Source organism: Acyrthosiphon pisum, chromosome X, assembly GCF_005508785.2.
Source record: "Acyrthosiphon pisum isolate AL4f chromosome X, pea_aphid_22Mar2018_4r6ur, whole genome shotgun sequence".
Classification (NCBI taxonomy): Eukaryota; Metazoa; Arthropoda; class Insecta; order Hemiptera; family Aphididae; genus Acyrthosiphon; species Acyrthosiphon pisum.
The window spans coordinates 62,496,327-62,512,815 of NC_042493.1; the positions used below are offsets into that span (position 1 = coordinate 62,496,327).

General features: G+C 29.0%; 1 protein-coding gene across 1 annotated transcript; it reads left to right on the forward strand.

The window, feature by feature from the left end:
* Window positions 1–2,348: 2,348 nt before the first annotated feature.
* LOC115033316 (zinc finger protein 436-like) lies at window positions 2,349–3,169 on the forward strand. The gene has a single exon (XM_029485649.1). It carries the CDS (start codon window positions 2,495–2,497, stop codon window positions 3,008–3,010), a length of 516 nt encoding a protein of 171 aa, XP_029341509.1. The 5' UTR covers window positions 2,349–2,494; the 3' UTR covers window positions 3,011–3,169.
* Window positions 3,170–16,489: the final 13,320 nt, after the last annotated feature.

Consider the following 16,489-nt stretch of genomic DNA (forward strand, 5'->3'; position numbering starts at 1 on the left):
TTATATTAATTAATATAAAATAGTTTATAATAATAGTTATTATATTGAATATTCACAGAAATTTACAGAATATTAATAATGTTGCACAAATACGTAAAAAAATTTATTATAAATACTAGCCACTATTTTTACTAGTATTTATAAGTTTATAACCAATGGTAATATTTGTATTGGTTCATATTATGCAATTATATATATTACATTTAGTATTATTGTATTTTGTAATATATTATAATTATTGAAAATAGGTACTTTATTTAGTTTAAGTCCAAGTATAAAATATTAGATTTTAAATTATTTTATACTTACCGAAAGACGAAAGTCGTCCTGTCGTCGTAATACCGTATGACGTATTACTTTGAAGGCTTGGACGTTTAAACTGTTTTAAGGTTCAAACTTTCAAAGTGAAATAATTATTTAACTAATAGCTTGCAGAAACAAGGACTAAACAAATCAAAAATAATTAATTTGTTGAGACGATTGACGATTAGATGAAACATGTCGCATTTTAGCGTGCCGCGTGAAATAAATTGCTTTCTTGCATTGTATTATTCTATGGATAGATACGGGCTGCGGGTTACGGATGCTACGGTGAACGGTCACCGGTGGTCTCAATAATAATTTTTCAAACAAAATGATATACGTCATAAATAAATAACAAAATTAAACGTAATAAATAATAAATAAATAAAATTATATATTCATTTCAAGCATCGAAATGTTTACAAAAAATCATTGTTCCTCAGTTATTAGGTTTTCATTTACTAGGTGAAAAAAAAATTTCTCTGGTTGCATTTCTGTCCCTAGTATATTAGTTAAAATATCCACTGCTTTTAAGAAAATGAGTGTTTAATTTTTAAAGAATCGCCTGATATCTTGTATATTATTACATTTGATAAATGTACGAGTATATATAGTATCTATTTGTAGGAATATAGGATCCATTTGAAATATGAATTTTTTTATGAAGAGCAATTGAACTGTACCTGTACAGAGTAGTGTTAAACTGTTAAAAACTTATCTTAACTTTTCCGTTCTCGGGGTGTCGCCAATGGGCAACTTCCCCCTCCTGTAAATCAATCCCCATCACATTTACTTATTGTATAACATGTAAATACAGATTGTAAATATTATGTTTTGTTCAAAAAAAAAAAACTTTTCCGTTACCTGGAAAAAAAATTCTGATTGTTCAACTTCTTTTGGGTTTTATATACTGTTAAAACAATATCTTTTCAAGTGTAAATTATATTATATTTTAATGTATAGCCATCTCGACCGGTGTTATCCCGTGAGATTCACAGCAGTATATTATCAAGTAGGCAATCAGCAGACACCGTGCTGTTTGTACCGGTGGAAGACATTAACATCAAAATGAGTTGGTATTGTACGAAAGCGCGAAAATCCTAGATACCTGTGTGCCACACTTAATAGATATAACATTTAGAACTATATATTATATTTTAACGATTTATCATTGACAATTTTTTATAAGATCGAATAGAATTTATTATAGATCGAAAAAATCAACCGATTCATTCAATTTATATTTATTTGAATGTATGTTCTATTTTATCAATTTATTATTGACATTTTTTTATAAGATTGATAGTAACAACCAATTTATTAAAATTATAATTTATTAATTTCAATTATATTTATTGACAATTTTTCCTATTAACACCATTTGTGAAGCGGCGAAGGGTTGATTTCCTCTTTTTGTTTTAATAATATTTTTCAAAATTAACAACTAAAACTACAATAAAACCAATAACATAACCTTACAATAAACAAAAATATATTATTATTTAGTTTATTTTTTTCCTGTACAGATGGCGCCACTGTTGTATTTTTGATATCCAGACTTCCTACTTTTCAGGCAGATTATCCTAAAATTGTCTTTCATAAGAACGTTGTCCTGACAATTACGAACATAAGAAAAAAAGAATCAGCCAAATCGGTCAAGAAGTTTCGGAGCCAACCCGTGACACAAAATCTGGACTTGCTTTTATAGTATAGTATAGTATTGTATAATATATAAATATATTTTTGATTTAACATAATAAAAAAAAGCGGGTAAGTGAATGTCGCTCTGCTATACAGATGTTATAAGTAATGAATTACCGGCAGAAGGGGAAGATGTGTTATTTGTGTTACAAAATTGATTCTCAAGAAATAATTAAGAAATTAAGAACTAAGAGTAGTTCATTTATGGGTAAAATGTTATTGTTTTAAAATTTAAAATTTAAAACCTTAAATTAATTAATGTTTTTATAAAAATAATAGTAGAGATATATTCAGCATAATATACTTTATTTAAAGTGTAAAAAGTAATACAACAATAAATTAGTACTGGCTTAAACATATGGTGAAGTCAATAAATTATAAACGATCATAAACAAAATAGCATGGTAACCAAATAATTGTATGAAATACAGTTACATGTTAAATAACTTATTTAATAATTAAAGCAGACCGACGACACAAAAGCGGACAAATGGAGAATAAGTCTTACAAGTGCGATGTATGTGACATGTTGTTCTTTGAAAGTAACAATTTGACGAAACATCGACGCACACACACTGGTGAAAAACCGTACGCCTGCGATGTATGCGAAAAGTCGTTCTCTCAAAGCAACAGTTTGACAAAACATCGACGCACACACACTGGTGAAAAACCGTACGCCTGCGATGTATGCGACAAGTCGTTCTCTCAAAGTGGCCATTTGACGAAACATCGACGCACACACACTGGTGAAAAACCGTACGCCTGCGATGTATGCGACAAGTCGTTCTCTGAAAGCAACAGTTTGACAAAACATCGACGCACACACACTGGTGAAAAACCGCACGCCTGCGATGTATGCGACAAGTCGTTCTCTGTAAGTGGCAATTTGATAACACATCGACGCACACACACTGGTGAAAAACCGTACGCCTGCGATGTATGCGACAAGTCGTTCTCTATAAGTAGCAATTTGATGGTACACAAGCTGACGCACATGGAAAACTGATAGCAAAGATCTATGATCCAAATGCCATAATATTGAAATAGGTTAAATCATGTTAAGATATCATTTTGTAGCACTGTTAAGGTGTTCAATTTTGTGATATAAATTGTTGTTTCTTGTTACTAAATTTCTAATAATTTGTCATAAACATAAAAAAAACTAAATTTCGTATGATTTTTAACATTTAAAAAAATAAATTGGTTTTCAATTATTTTATTTTTAAAATATTGTATATGTATAAACATTTTGTATTTTGGACTTCAAGAATATTTTCAAGTTAAAAATATTTGGAAATCCATTTACACGGGGTGGGGGGGGGGGGGTGTACCAGGTACCTTATTATAATGTTTATCGATTTATTGTTTCAAAAATAATCATTAATTGAAGCGTGACATCATTGCAGTGCTTTTATTACCAGTTGTAGTCTTAGTCAATTCGTTCATCCAGATTTCCTACGGTAGATTTTTCTAAAATGTTATTTCATAAGAATTTTGTTCTGATAATTACGAACATAACAAAAAAAGAATCAGCCAAATCGGTCAAGCCGTTTCGGAGCCAATAGATAATATATAAGTATATCGGTAATATTTATAGTTGATATACCTATAATGCAAATTACAAAATATTCTCCACTTAATATAATATAGTTACCTATATAAATTATATTATTATGTTTAAAATTATTATAAGAAATATAAAAACCTATTTAAGAATATTGATGATAATTTTATTTTATAGCAATATGTCGGTCGTGGCTCAAAGTAACAGAGAAAAATATGTAGGTATATTTACAAGAAAAATATATGAACTCTAAACTTTATTTCAATAATATTATAAGCGAAAGAAAACGATGAGTCCTTATTAGCAGTATATTTATAGATATGCATCGTTCTGAACATTGGTCTATATATATTATGAGAATAACAGGTGGGGCAGAGGGGTAAGAAGAAAGGGTAAGTTGTTCGTGAATGGAGACTATAGGGATTTTAATATTAAGTTGACTTAGCAATACGCAGGACAGTCTATATAGAGCTGTTAATGAGTTTACTTATGAACTTATGTTTGCTGAAACACTCTTATCAGCTATAAGGATTGGTAGTCCTAGTCAGCACCTGATCATAATGAGGTCTAGCTGAAAAACTTAAAACATTTTGTTGTACCCTCTCTAACTTATCCTACTACTATATATACTGTAGCTTTCAGAAACCCCCCTAAAAGTGAAAGCTTTTACCATTTTTATTGTTCCGAAAGTTTAGGTTAATATACATACTGTAAAATTACTCCACATAGAATCTATTAAAAATGTATTATAAAAATTAAATACTCATCCCTATAAAATGTATTTTGTTAACTTTTAATCAAAACTGTATTATGTTATATACCTATTTATTTATTTTTTTTTAAGAATATAAACCTATTATATTATGCGCTATATGTTTATTGTTTATATAATATAATAGCATATATATAGCATATATATAGCGTATACCTACTTGTTAAATTATAACGTTGGATAAAAATAATATCTGTATAATATGCAGAATAACTTTAAACCTATGTATAGTCACCTAATATAGGTATACATATATAGGAATATATTATATAGCATGTATAATTAAAACCACAATAATGTTAATATTATAAATTATTCATAATTATGATTCTGAACTCATTATTTAAAAAAATATATTACCTGTCACTTGCCAAAAAATATGTTTAATGAAATATAATATGCAGCTATAACTTATACTTCTATAAAACTCGAGTATTTTTGAAGTGACTAAATATTGTTTTTATAGTAATAATATAATATATATAACATCAGCCAAGATATTTTGGATGGTACGATAAAATATAATATGATAGAGTTATGAATTAATATGATATCATTGCATATTCTACCACAGGATAAACTACATGAACTTATTGATCATGACTCATGACCATTGACCATGTCAGATCATAATACCTATCATACCACTCAAGCATAGAACTAATATAGCCATAATAAGATTTTTTTAGGGAACTGATTGGTTATAATAATTATAACATAAACAATATAAATAGAGAACGCGAAATTGTATTTTATAAATATTTATTATTATATTATAAACAATATTATGTAAAATTAATTTTTAATTTTTATATATATATATATTTTTTAATATTGACAATTTCATCTATAATTAATGTTATATTTCGATACGAATCGCAAAAAAACAAAGTCCAGATAATCTAACAATTCCTTGTTATATAATTCCTCAAAAACGTTTTTAATCAACCTATAGTGTTGAAATATTCCTGTAAACAGTGTAAATACAGCATTGAATGGAGATAAATTTATATAAACTTTTTTTAAATATTTTATAAGAATTTTCAAATAAGTACTTACTTGTTAAAATCTAAATATTTTTTGAAACAGTTATTATACTTTTCAAATTAATGAGTCTTACTTCAAAACAATTTTTACATTTTAATGAATCATAACAATAAACCCCTTGATTTAGATAAATGTTTATACAGTTTTACAAATTGGCTGTTTTAAAATTTTCAAAAAAAATTAAAACCAGATTTAAAATTTTTTATTATAGTTTTAAAAAAATAATAATACATTTTATATTATTCGTGTTTCAAACAAGTTAATTAATCATGTAGATAAATAAGATTTAAAAATATTGATTAGTACAAAAAGTATTTGATTTGTTGGGTCTTCCTGTTATACCCCGTATACAACTATATATTATATACCTATTGTAAGGCTACTACACGATTGCGCAGTTTTTCCTTTTTTGGCCCGAATAATTACAACAATAATTACAACGCCCCGACCCCTATTTACCTGATAAAATCACAACACGATTGCGTACCAAATGATATGTGATGTAAATACTATGTACGTATAAATGTATAATAATTTGTGTACAACATAAAATAATATAATATACAATACATATTTTCTATAATTTATTTTCATATACATATGCACTCAATAACTTATATTAGCTATTAATTCTCAATTTTCCTTCCCAATTGTTATACAGGCTTAGGACTGATAACAAATTATCTCATTGTTGGCATGCATCGATGCATCGTTAAAATGTTTTTTTGTTTCTAAATCACATGTACATACTCAATGTATACAGATATAGTCAATATAGTCAATATTTTTTTTTATTCATATTAAAATAAAACATAATATGAATCATATTAATCATACATTTTCCAATATGTAATTGTATTTAAAAATTACATTTGGTGATTAGCACAAAAATGTGGTCCCGTTGCCTGCAAATTATCATTCATTGATGTTTTATTATTTTTACATTTTTCCCAAGTATCCGTTATATGTAAATGTAATGTTGTTTTCTTGGTCTATTCGTAATTTATTTTTTTCATTACGTTTAACACTATTTATTTTTAAATATGTTTCAGTTTGAATACCTAATAATATTTTTGTTACTTGATCTATAGATGGGTGCGAGGACGCTAGGTATAAAACTACGAATTATAATGAATAGGTATGAAAAGATTCTGGACTATTAGTTGTTCTAGCTTTATCTAATGGTTTATCTGCCCATAAAGTTGGTGGGAATTGTGCATCAGTTTCTACATAGTTTTTAGGTAAATAATCGTCCAAAATTAGACGTAGAAGAATTTTCTATGTAACTATTATAGGTACCTATATATAAGTTTATATTTTTATGTTGTACATAAATTATTATACATAGTATATAGTATATAACACATATTGTTTGGTGCGCAATCGTGTTGTAATTAATCGGGTAAAAAAAGGAAAAATTGCGCAATCGTGTTGCAGCGTATTATAAACTCTAATTGTTTTATTATATTGTTTAATTTCATAAGAGTATATAATTTATTCTTACTTATTATATTATAGTCATAAGCTCATAACTTATAAGTCATAAGTAATAACTAATAATAATTAGGTATATCTAATACATACTCAATAGTACCCTATTAAGTGGGTTAACTTAAAAGAAACCTTTATTTGCAAATATAATATTTATAAGTATATATAAATATATAAAAATGAATGTACATTTGTAAGGGGATATTATAAACTTGGAAACTAGATTGCACCAAATTTGAGAATGAGAGTGTTCTTATGGTTGGCAACGTTTAGCTACGAACCTGTTGATCGTATCTAAGAATAAAGTGGTAGTGGAAAGGTCCGAGCCTATATTGTTATGCAATTGTTTCTCGGGCCGTCTGACACAACTTCAAGATAAACAGCCATCACTGTCAGAAACATGATGACCGAGATATACACTTTATATTCTAGGGCCTTTCAAAGTTTGAGTTCTCCCATGTGAAGAGGACCAGCAAAGCCGATACTATTACATTTAAAAAAGGTTGGCATTGTAAGACACGAGGCGTTGAAAAGTCTGCAGTTGACAGGTTGAGGGCTTACCGTTACCAATCGAACATCCGGAATTGCTTCTAAATTTGGGTCTTGGGAAATCATTAAACGAGTTCCGAAATATCATAACTAAATATGCCAATATGGTTACAATAAATTCGAAAGGTGATAAGTATTGCCTAACAAAACAGGGTACTTTTACCAATCTGGCATTTGAGAATTAGGTATGCAAGCTTCCACCAACGTATATTAATCCATCTGAATACAGATACTGTAGCAGTTATGCCAATTGTTTGGAGGAATTCTGAGAACTTTGTGGCAACTCATGAAATATTGAAGTGTGCTAAGATAATTTCAAAACGATAATTAGTGTTCCATTCAATTCAACTAGCGACAATGTCCCGAGTATCTCGAGAACTCTAGGACTTGAATATGGTTATCGATCAGGGCGTGACAGTATTCGCACCATGTATTTCTTAATTCATAGTTAGATAGCATTATTGAATCTAAATAGAGACCAGAAAAGGGTAAGGGTAGGGGTAGAACGGAACATTATGCGAACTAGTAATCATAAAGGACTTAAAAAATGTATGAGTAAAAGTCTTTAAAATGCATTTAATATTTATATGTAAATAAAATGTGTGGAAGGGTATACCCTAAGTTGTATATTGTATTGTGATAAATTTAATAAATTTGTTATGCCTATAGTCTGCGTTATCCTAAAATAGATAAGATAACATTTCAAACCATATTTTTTTAAACTTTTTTATTTTAAATAATAATTAAGATACTGGATAATAAATTGTTCTATATTTAATCAATTATAATAGGATTTAATTCAAATTACTGTTAGGTATATATTGTATATATTATACATTAGGTATATACAGTACACACAATCAAATTATTATTACACTATTATATATTTCAGTATGTTCCACCTAACGTGATTACATTAAATTAGATTCATTCATTCATTAAAAGACATAAGTTTGGTTAATTATTCTTTATTATATACCTATTATATAATAATAACAAATTAAATAAAAAAAATAAATCATACTATACAATATATAATAGAAAAAAAATAGAATAAATAAATTAAACTTGTAATATAGGTAGTTTTTAATTGAATACATATGGAGACGAATAATTCAAATATAATAAAAAGTAATTTAAAATCAGATGCTATATCGTTGTAAAGGGGAAAGTATATGATATTATACATGGGTAGTACAATGTTCAACTGGTAGTAAGTTTCGGAAGTAAAATTATATTATTATATACGTCGTATTTGAAAACAATGAGGCGGTAATCACTTTTCGATGTTTAGAAAGCTGTTTGAGAATACAAAACGGCAATTGGGCTTAACGAGTTTTTAGGACGATAATAATTTGACCTTTTTTACACGTACCTATATAGATACATTTCTTTATGTATAAATGTATAATAACATTTATATATTGTTTTGGAATCCGTGTAATACACATTACGTTTCAATGCGTGACGTGTATACTGTATACTGTAGGTTTAAATCAACCGGTTTACACTGAGAATTTTACCACAAATAATCAGTGTTTCCGACTTCAATTATGTACAAATATTTAATGTGAGCTAATTAACCACTCATTTAGATTAATAATTAAGAAAATATATATCTAATAATAATGAAGCAAAAACATATAAATGTTAAACTTAATAACAAAAATGTAAATATTTACATCTAATTGTTTATATTATTAGATTATACGAATAACCATCAATCCCTATCAGTTATCACTTATAATTTAATTATGTATATAAATTTATCATATTTTTTATTTATTAAATTAAGCGGATGTTACACCCACATGTGTTGTCTCTGTCTTACAAATGCATAACCTAGCAAGTTGAAAGTTCTCAATAATTTATTTAACCCAGGTATAATTAATATATGACAGAATTGACCTATTATCAGATTTAGAAGTAAGAGTGTCTAGTAAACCTCATACGGTTTTTTTTTTGAGATTTTAATTTTAAAGTAAGTTATGAGTATTTTAAAATTGTAAATTGTCAAATTGTCAATCAAATAAATAAAAGCCAATATTATTAATGTATTTTTGTGTGCGCAGAAAAATAAAATACCAAATGTTCATTAGATGATCATAAATTCGTAATTAAATCGTCCATTGAACCGTTTATAAAACTAGGACGATGACAACAATTTATATATTTAGTGAGATCATTAACACAGCATCATTAGCTTGGGTATGTGTATGCCCGGTATAATATGTGAATGAATAAATGATGACAAGATTGAAGGTACATAGAAACACGGTCCATTTAATGTTCATAATGTTATGTTGTATATAATAATATATAGGTACAATGATGGTTATAATATTTTGACTACTTAAGATGACTTTTTCTACACGATACTAAAAAACTAGTTTGATTAACATTTAACATAGCCATATTAATTTTTCTTTTCGTGTTATAAACTTTGCATTCACTATGGTTAGCTTTTTGCAAAAAGTGTTTAGTATATTGTTTTAAAATATAGAGCTTATGATTTTACCTATAATTATTAATAGTTTTTATAATTACACATTTTCACACTTTCATGTAGGTATTGGTATCAACAATTTCGGTTACATAAATAATCTTTACTTATGTAAATAATTATTAGTTATTAATATTAAAACATATGAATTACGTATATTACATTCATAGAAATTACTATTATTCGTTGAATTCTGTTTTTCAAATGATAATTACCTGTATAATACAATAAATATCTGTCTCGAAAAAATATATTTTAATAATATTTAAAATTGAAATAATAGTGATGAGCGGTGAGGAGACTTCTCATTTCTGCAACACTAGAAAAAATATTATATTTAAATATTATATTGTTTTATCTGAATTACGCTACAGTTTAAATCGTAATCGCAGAAATAGAAAAACGTAGACTCGAGTTTTTTAATATTGTTACAAACCATTGGTATACAGCCATACAGGCATACAGCTGTTAGGTACCAACATATATACTAGGTACATACCTATGATTTTGAGAATATTAACGGGAAAATAGTTTTAATGACGCTTTTTATGACTTTCTCAATACATATGTACGTAGGTACTTGCTTTATATTATAATATTATAGTTGAATGGAATTAATAAACGCGTCGCAATCGTTTAACAAAATTGGACCGTGTGAAAATCCAAGTTGAAATAACCCATGTGATTCCAACTGACGAACTTTTCTATTTTGCATGTGCAATATTATAATGTAAATATTATTTAGTTCACGTGTATACACATGCCTATATTATATCTTACCAATATTTCCGGAAGTTACAAATCATACTGCAATTACCTACGTGCAAGTGGAACATAATAGTATTATTATTGTGAAATTATACCTATGTATAATATGTACCCATACGTTAATTTGTCGGACGTTCGTGGACTACACACGTCATCATACCCGCGCGTGTTTTAATGATATAATTTACAATTATTTGGCCATCAGAGTTTGCGAACACTGCTCGTGTCTTACGTAATAAAATTAATGATTAGTTAATTTTATGCGCTCAATAGAGTATTGAATTCGATCCGAACGTGGTTTCGTGCAGCGATCGGACCGAGGCCTAGTGCGCAGAGGCACATTTGATTAAGGTACCTACATAATAATATTATAATGTATTGAAAAAACAAATCTCAAAACGTGTTTGGTATACGATTATATACATATGGGAATCTAAATACAATATACATAATATGTATTATATATATATATATATATCTGGTGTGTACTAAAATTATTATAATATATACACACACAATTATGATACAGGTCGGACCTCACACGCACGGCCACGGTGTACGTATTGTATGGGTAGGTACCTATAAAAATAATATTATATATTATTATTATTATTATTATTAATAACCGTCGCCGTCGTAGTCAGCGGGCGGCGGAGGCGTCTGCCACACTTATGTAAGTCGACATAGGTTCGTTAGCGCAGTCAGACGGGATGATAGGTACCGCGCCGTTACCGAGGTATATATAGTCGGTGGTATATAAATACGGCATAAGCGCGCGCACACACACACTTGTAGAGTCGTACATATTATTATTGTATATTTATATTATTATATTATATTATATGATGGTATATTAAACCTCACTTGGACGTGCACCCGGCGGCGGCGGCGGCTTCTAACAGGACGACATGATTCACCATCGGCGGCGGCAACGGTAACGGGTTCCCAGGAGCACACGCATCACGTATACGTTCGCGTGACCATCGCCGACTCTCCCCATCTTAACCCCCGTGAGCTCACAGAATTTCAGGAGTCCGGACGTTTCGTATCATTATTATTATTATTATTTTAAATTATACACAAAATACACAATATATATTACCTATATACGAGTGCGTAATAGTATGATCCCATCGTTCTATAACACCGATCATATATATATATAATAATGTATAGGTAAAATAATCTTTACACACTATAATACAGGTAGATAACATTATTAAATCGTGTCTGTATTTCAATTGCGGTGTTACCCGCCGTCCTACATTTCACCGATGTTCTTTTATACGTTTACGTACATTAGGAATATATATATAATAATATTTAGGCTATCTATATAATAATATGTAGTACGTATACGTATAAATATTATATAGCCATATATAGGTAATAATTTAATAACGTAAGAACGCTAAGTACTACCTATCGTTCATAATGTAATAGAGAGGAAAACAACGCACAATTATAATGTTATGTCTCCAGGCTGCTCGTTGGTCGATGCAACTATCTATTCAGCTGGTGCATCTATCTACTCTGATGATGCATCTATCTACCTAGACCGATGCGTCCATCCACTCGGCCGATACGGCGATACCAAACGTTCCGGCATAGGTGCGATCACCATTTCGGGGTCCGCACACGAATTCGTTAATAAACCGAATTCAGCTGGTTGAATTTTATTACTGGGTTTGAATATTTAGTTACCGATTTGCATTTGTACAATTTATTTGAATTTAATGATTTGCACGCGTGTATAATATAGGTATAACGACAAAACGTTATTATATTAGTTTAGTCCATTCAACGATGGCACTCCGCCACCATGACAAACCTATTTCGTGTTATTTCATGTTTCTGGACTATTGCATATTATATGTTACAAATTACAATTCATTATTTTAATGTTGTATCTTGTTGGCGTCGCGGTCTTGATTAAGGAAAAAATCAATTTATGCGAACTCTCGGTTAGTTCGTCACATTTGGCCTAAAATAATTGATGTGACAGTTTGCCTTTGTTTCTTGTGTATGTATAATATTGTTATTCATCGTAATATTTACGTTATGATACCTACAATAATATATAGCAACCTTTAAAAAAACAACATTATAAAAAATGAATAGTAAATACAGAGTATTATATTGAACGATTTTGATGAGGTGTTCTAAGTTTATAGGTAATAATATGTAAAAACTACCTACATATTTTATTTTACGGGAAACGAATAAGCGCACAAAATACAACTTAAATGGTTATTACTAATTAGTAATGGTATTTAGTATTAGTAATTAGTAGTTAGTACCTGTATATGAAATATAAATATTAAATACTTAGCCAAATTGAAAAGTTCCACACATGTGATGAGAAGTGCCGAATAAACTATATTGGATTTAAAAACGTTATGTAACGTTATGAGATTTTATTTACCTATAACTACGGCATCTTCTATGCTGCCGAAGCGCTAATTTGTAACCCTCTTCATTTTATAACAACCATTATGGTAGTAATAATTTAATTATTTACAATTGACCTAGATATTCGACAAGGGAAACACTTCAGAAACAAACGTATGTATCCCTATACTATTGTTATTATAATCATTAAAAATGACTGAATTTCGTTGGTATCTACCTGAATGGCTGAATGTAATGACAATTTAAATGGAGAAAAATCTTCCGAGAAGGGTATTTACAATGTTTAACCCTTAATATCACACGTTACGATTGATTTTTATGTATTTTAAAAACTATTAGGTATAGGAGTTTCCTGAAAATATAAATAAGTTTATATGTTATATGTTTATAGTTTCTATAACATACTAAAATTAAATTGCTTATTAAATTATTTCTTGATAATATTAAAAATAAATTATTCCTAAACATTTTGAGTATAATCATTTATGAAAATAGTTTTAAGTAGGTGCAGGCAAAATGGTGATCATACATTTTATTTTCAAATTTTATGTCACATTTATAATAAAAGGTTCAGCTATTTCCACATAAAATAAAATAAAACAATCTTATAAGTATTATTAAGAAATTAAAATTTTGAACACAAATGAATGTATAGGTATTGAAAATAGCAAATTATCGGTAACTTTAAATATGACATATTGAAGTTCACCAGTCAAAACACTCAAAATAGCTTCTGGACCTATAATTACTAATTAAGTAGTCAATATTAATATATTATGTATAATGTATATACGATATATTATAATGAATGAAAACTTTCTAATATTTATACGATATTATTTTTGTAATTTCAACGAAATCGCAAAAACAAATACGACATGGAAAATAAAACCTTTACTTTCAAAATAAGAACATAAAATATATTAACATTTTAAATATTATCATATCATATTTGACGCAACATTTTTTCCTATATACAAGATAATGCAATATTTTATTCTCATCATATTTTACGCATGTTACATGTATATTGTATACATATGAATAACTTATACCTATATTATGACGGTTACTGGTATATCATATTTGTATTTACGTACATCATATTACACAGCGATCGAGCGCATACAAATGCATTATGTCGTGCTGCACTAGTCTGAGACAGAACAAATCTTTTCACATGATGTAGTTGCAAATGCACAATATAAAATAATAATGTAATACGCACGTGTATGCTGCGGGTATACATAATGTAAACTATATTTATATACATGCATTATATAGTGATAAAGATATACTCCTTGTATATATTATTATTCGTCATTGTGTATACCTACTGATGGTGGTGTTAAGACAAAAGCGTTTGTTTATATCATTCGCAATTGTGTTTAGAAAACGTAATCACACGAAGTTAAAACTCGTTGCAAGTGTATTATAGCATTTCCTCGGCGCCACTCAACCATTAAGGTGCAGAGGCATCTATATATATATATATAGGTATAGACCTACCTATCTATATTATATATATATATAGGTATAGACCTACCTATCTATATTATATATATATATATATATGTATACACACTCAGTGAGAAAAAAACGCGGGAGACTACGCGTGTTGTTTTTCATTATTTTTTTCACATTATTATTATTTCTGTTATTTTTATTATTTGTCTATCCATCCGAAGATTTGATCCTGACTAATTCGTGACAAAAGCTTTGCCTCGTCCACCCATATACGCGGCGTAACGTGATAATGAGTATGTCAATGTGATTTAATGGTTCGTTTTCCGATCGGTTTATTTGCTCAGCAGTTCGAGACACACGAAGAAAGTTCAATATGCGTGACAATAGGATGCTTCAATAACCGATTTGTCACACCCGGTTCTGAGGATATGAACATTTATACGTATCGTCGACCGTGTCACCGGACGTTTATAATAATATGTGTAATTGAATAGCCGTGAGTGTATATTATTATGTATGTGTGTGTGTGTGTGTGTGTCGAGAAGTGATGTTTTTCGAGTAATACACATTTTTTCAAGTCTCATCGATACGTTGTGAGGGTGCATATAACACGTAGATATATATAGGCACCTATACGACTATACATAATAATATGTCCAAAAATACTACATAGTGCTTATCTTAGTAAGTAGTAACTATATTGTATTTTACAGGTATATTCAGTGTCCACAGACGCGGATCCAAAAATGAAAAAGAGGGGCAAGACGAAAAAAAATACTTCAAGTACATGAAAGCATATATGCATTAAATAGGCATTAAATTTAAGTTTTTATTGTGAATAAAATATTCATTGCATTGCGAATCAAAGTTTCTATACAGACTCCATATATGACCATGTACATAATATTCAATTAAAACTGAGACACAATCCGAAACTTTTTTGGGATCATGTCCGGAATCTCCAAGGAGGTCTTCAATTCACAAAAAAGTTCATCTTGGTGACTAAAGTTCCTCTGGGGAAAAAGCTGCAAATCTATTTGTTACATGGACAAGTCCATTTTTATCAATTTTGATTTTTTTATCATTTTTAGGGTTCCGTACGGTAAAACGGGACCTTATTACTACTTGTTTCTGCTATAACAACAAATACTAAAAATCCTAGAATATATAATAAAAGCAGTGTTGCCAACATGTTTATAGATTTTGGTACAGAACCCTTCATGCGTGAGTCCGACTCGCACTTGGCCGGTTTTTTCATTAAGCACGCGTAAATACATAGTTTACTGCAGAAAGGAGTCAAGTCCGACTATCCAAACGCTAAATATAGTGTTTGGAAATTTCAGTTTACTACAGAAAAGGAACATGTTATGATTTCGTTTTTTGTCTTTCCTGAAAAGTTATAAAAAATGGACTTATCCCCTTTCTGCATCTTAGTGATTCATATATTTCTCATCTGTCTACGCTAAATCACGTACAATTTCTATACTTATTTAAACCAATTTACCGCCAATTAATTTTCATTTCTTCCTTCAACCATTTCAGTTATCACGGATGAAGTCTACGCAGCCCTTGAATCATTACTCGAGGTTCAGTACCAGATGGTATTGCAACATCACTGTCGTAATTTTCTCACCTCACCGATTTTTTCAATTTTTAATAAGTCATTAACAGAAGGTTCCGAACTCAAACAGGAAACTAAGTCAGGTCATTCCAATCTTAAAGACAGGATTACCGACCAATTTCGGGCTTGCCTTTTTTAGGTAAATTTTTTGAGTCTATTGTATTAAAACACATTGAAAAGACACTATAATTTCAGTTATTTCAGTTTTACATGAGTTTTTCCCTGGTCAATCGACAATTACAAGCACTATTATTTTCACCTCATACGTTTATGAATCATTTGAGTGAAAGG

Excerpts from the sequence above, each read along its gene's own strand:
- LOC115033316 (XM_029485649.1), top strand. The coding sequence starts at position 2,495 with ATGGAGAATAAGTCTTACAAGTGCGATGTATGTGACATGTTGTTCTTT.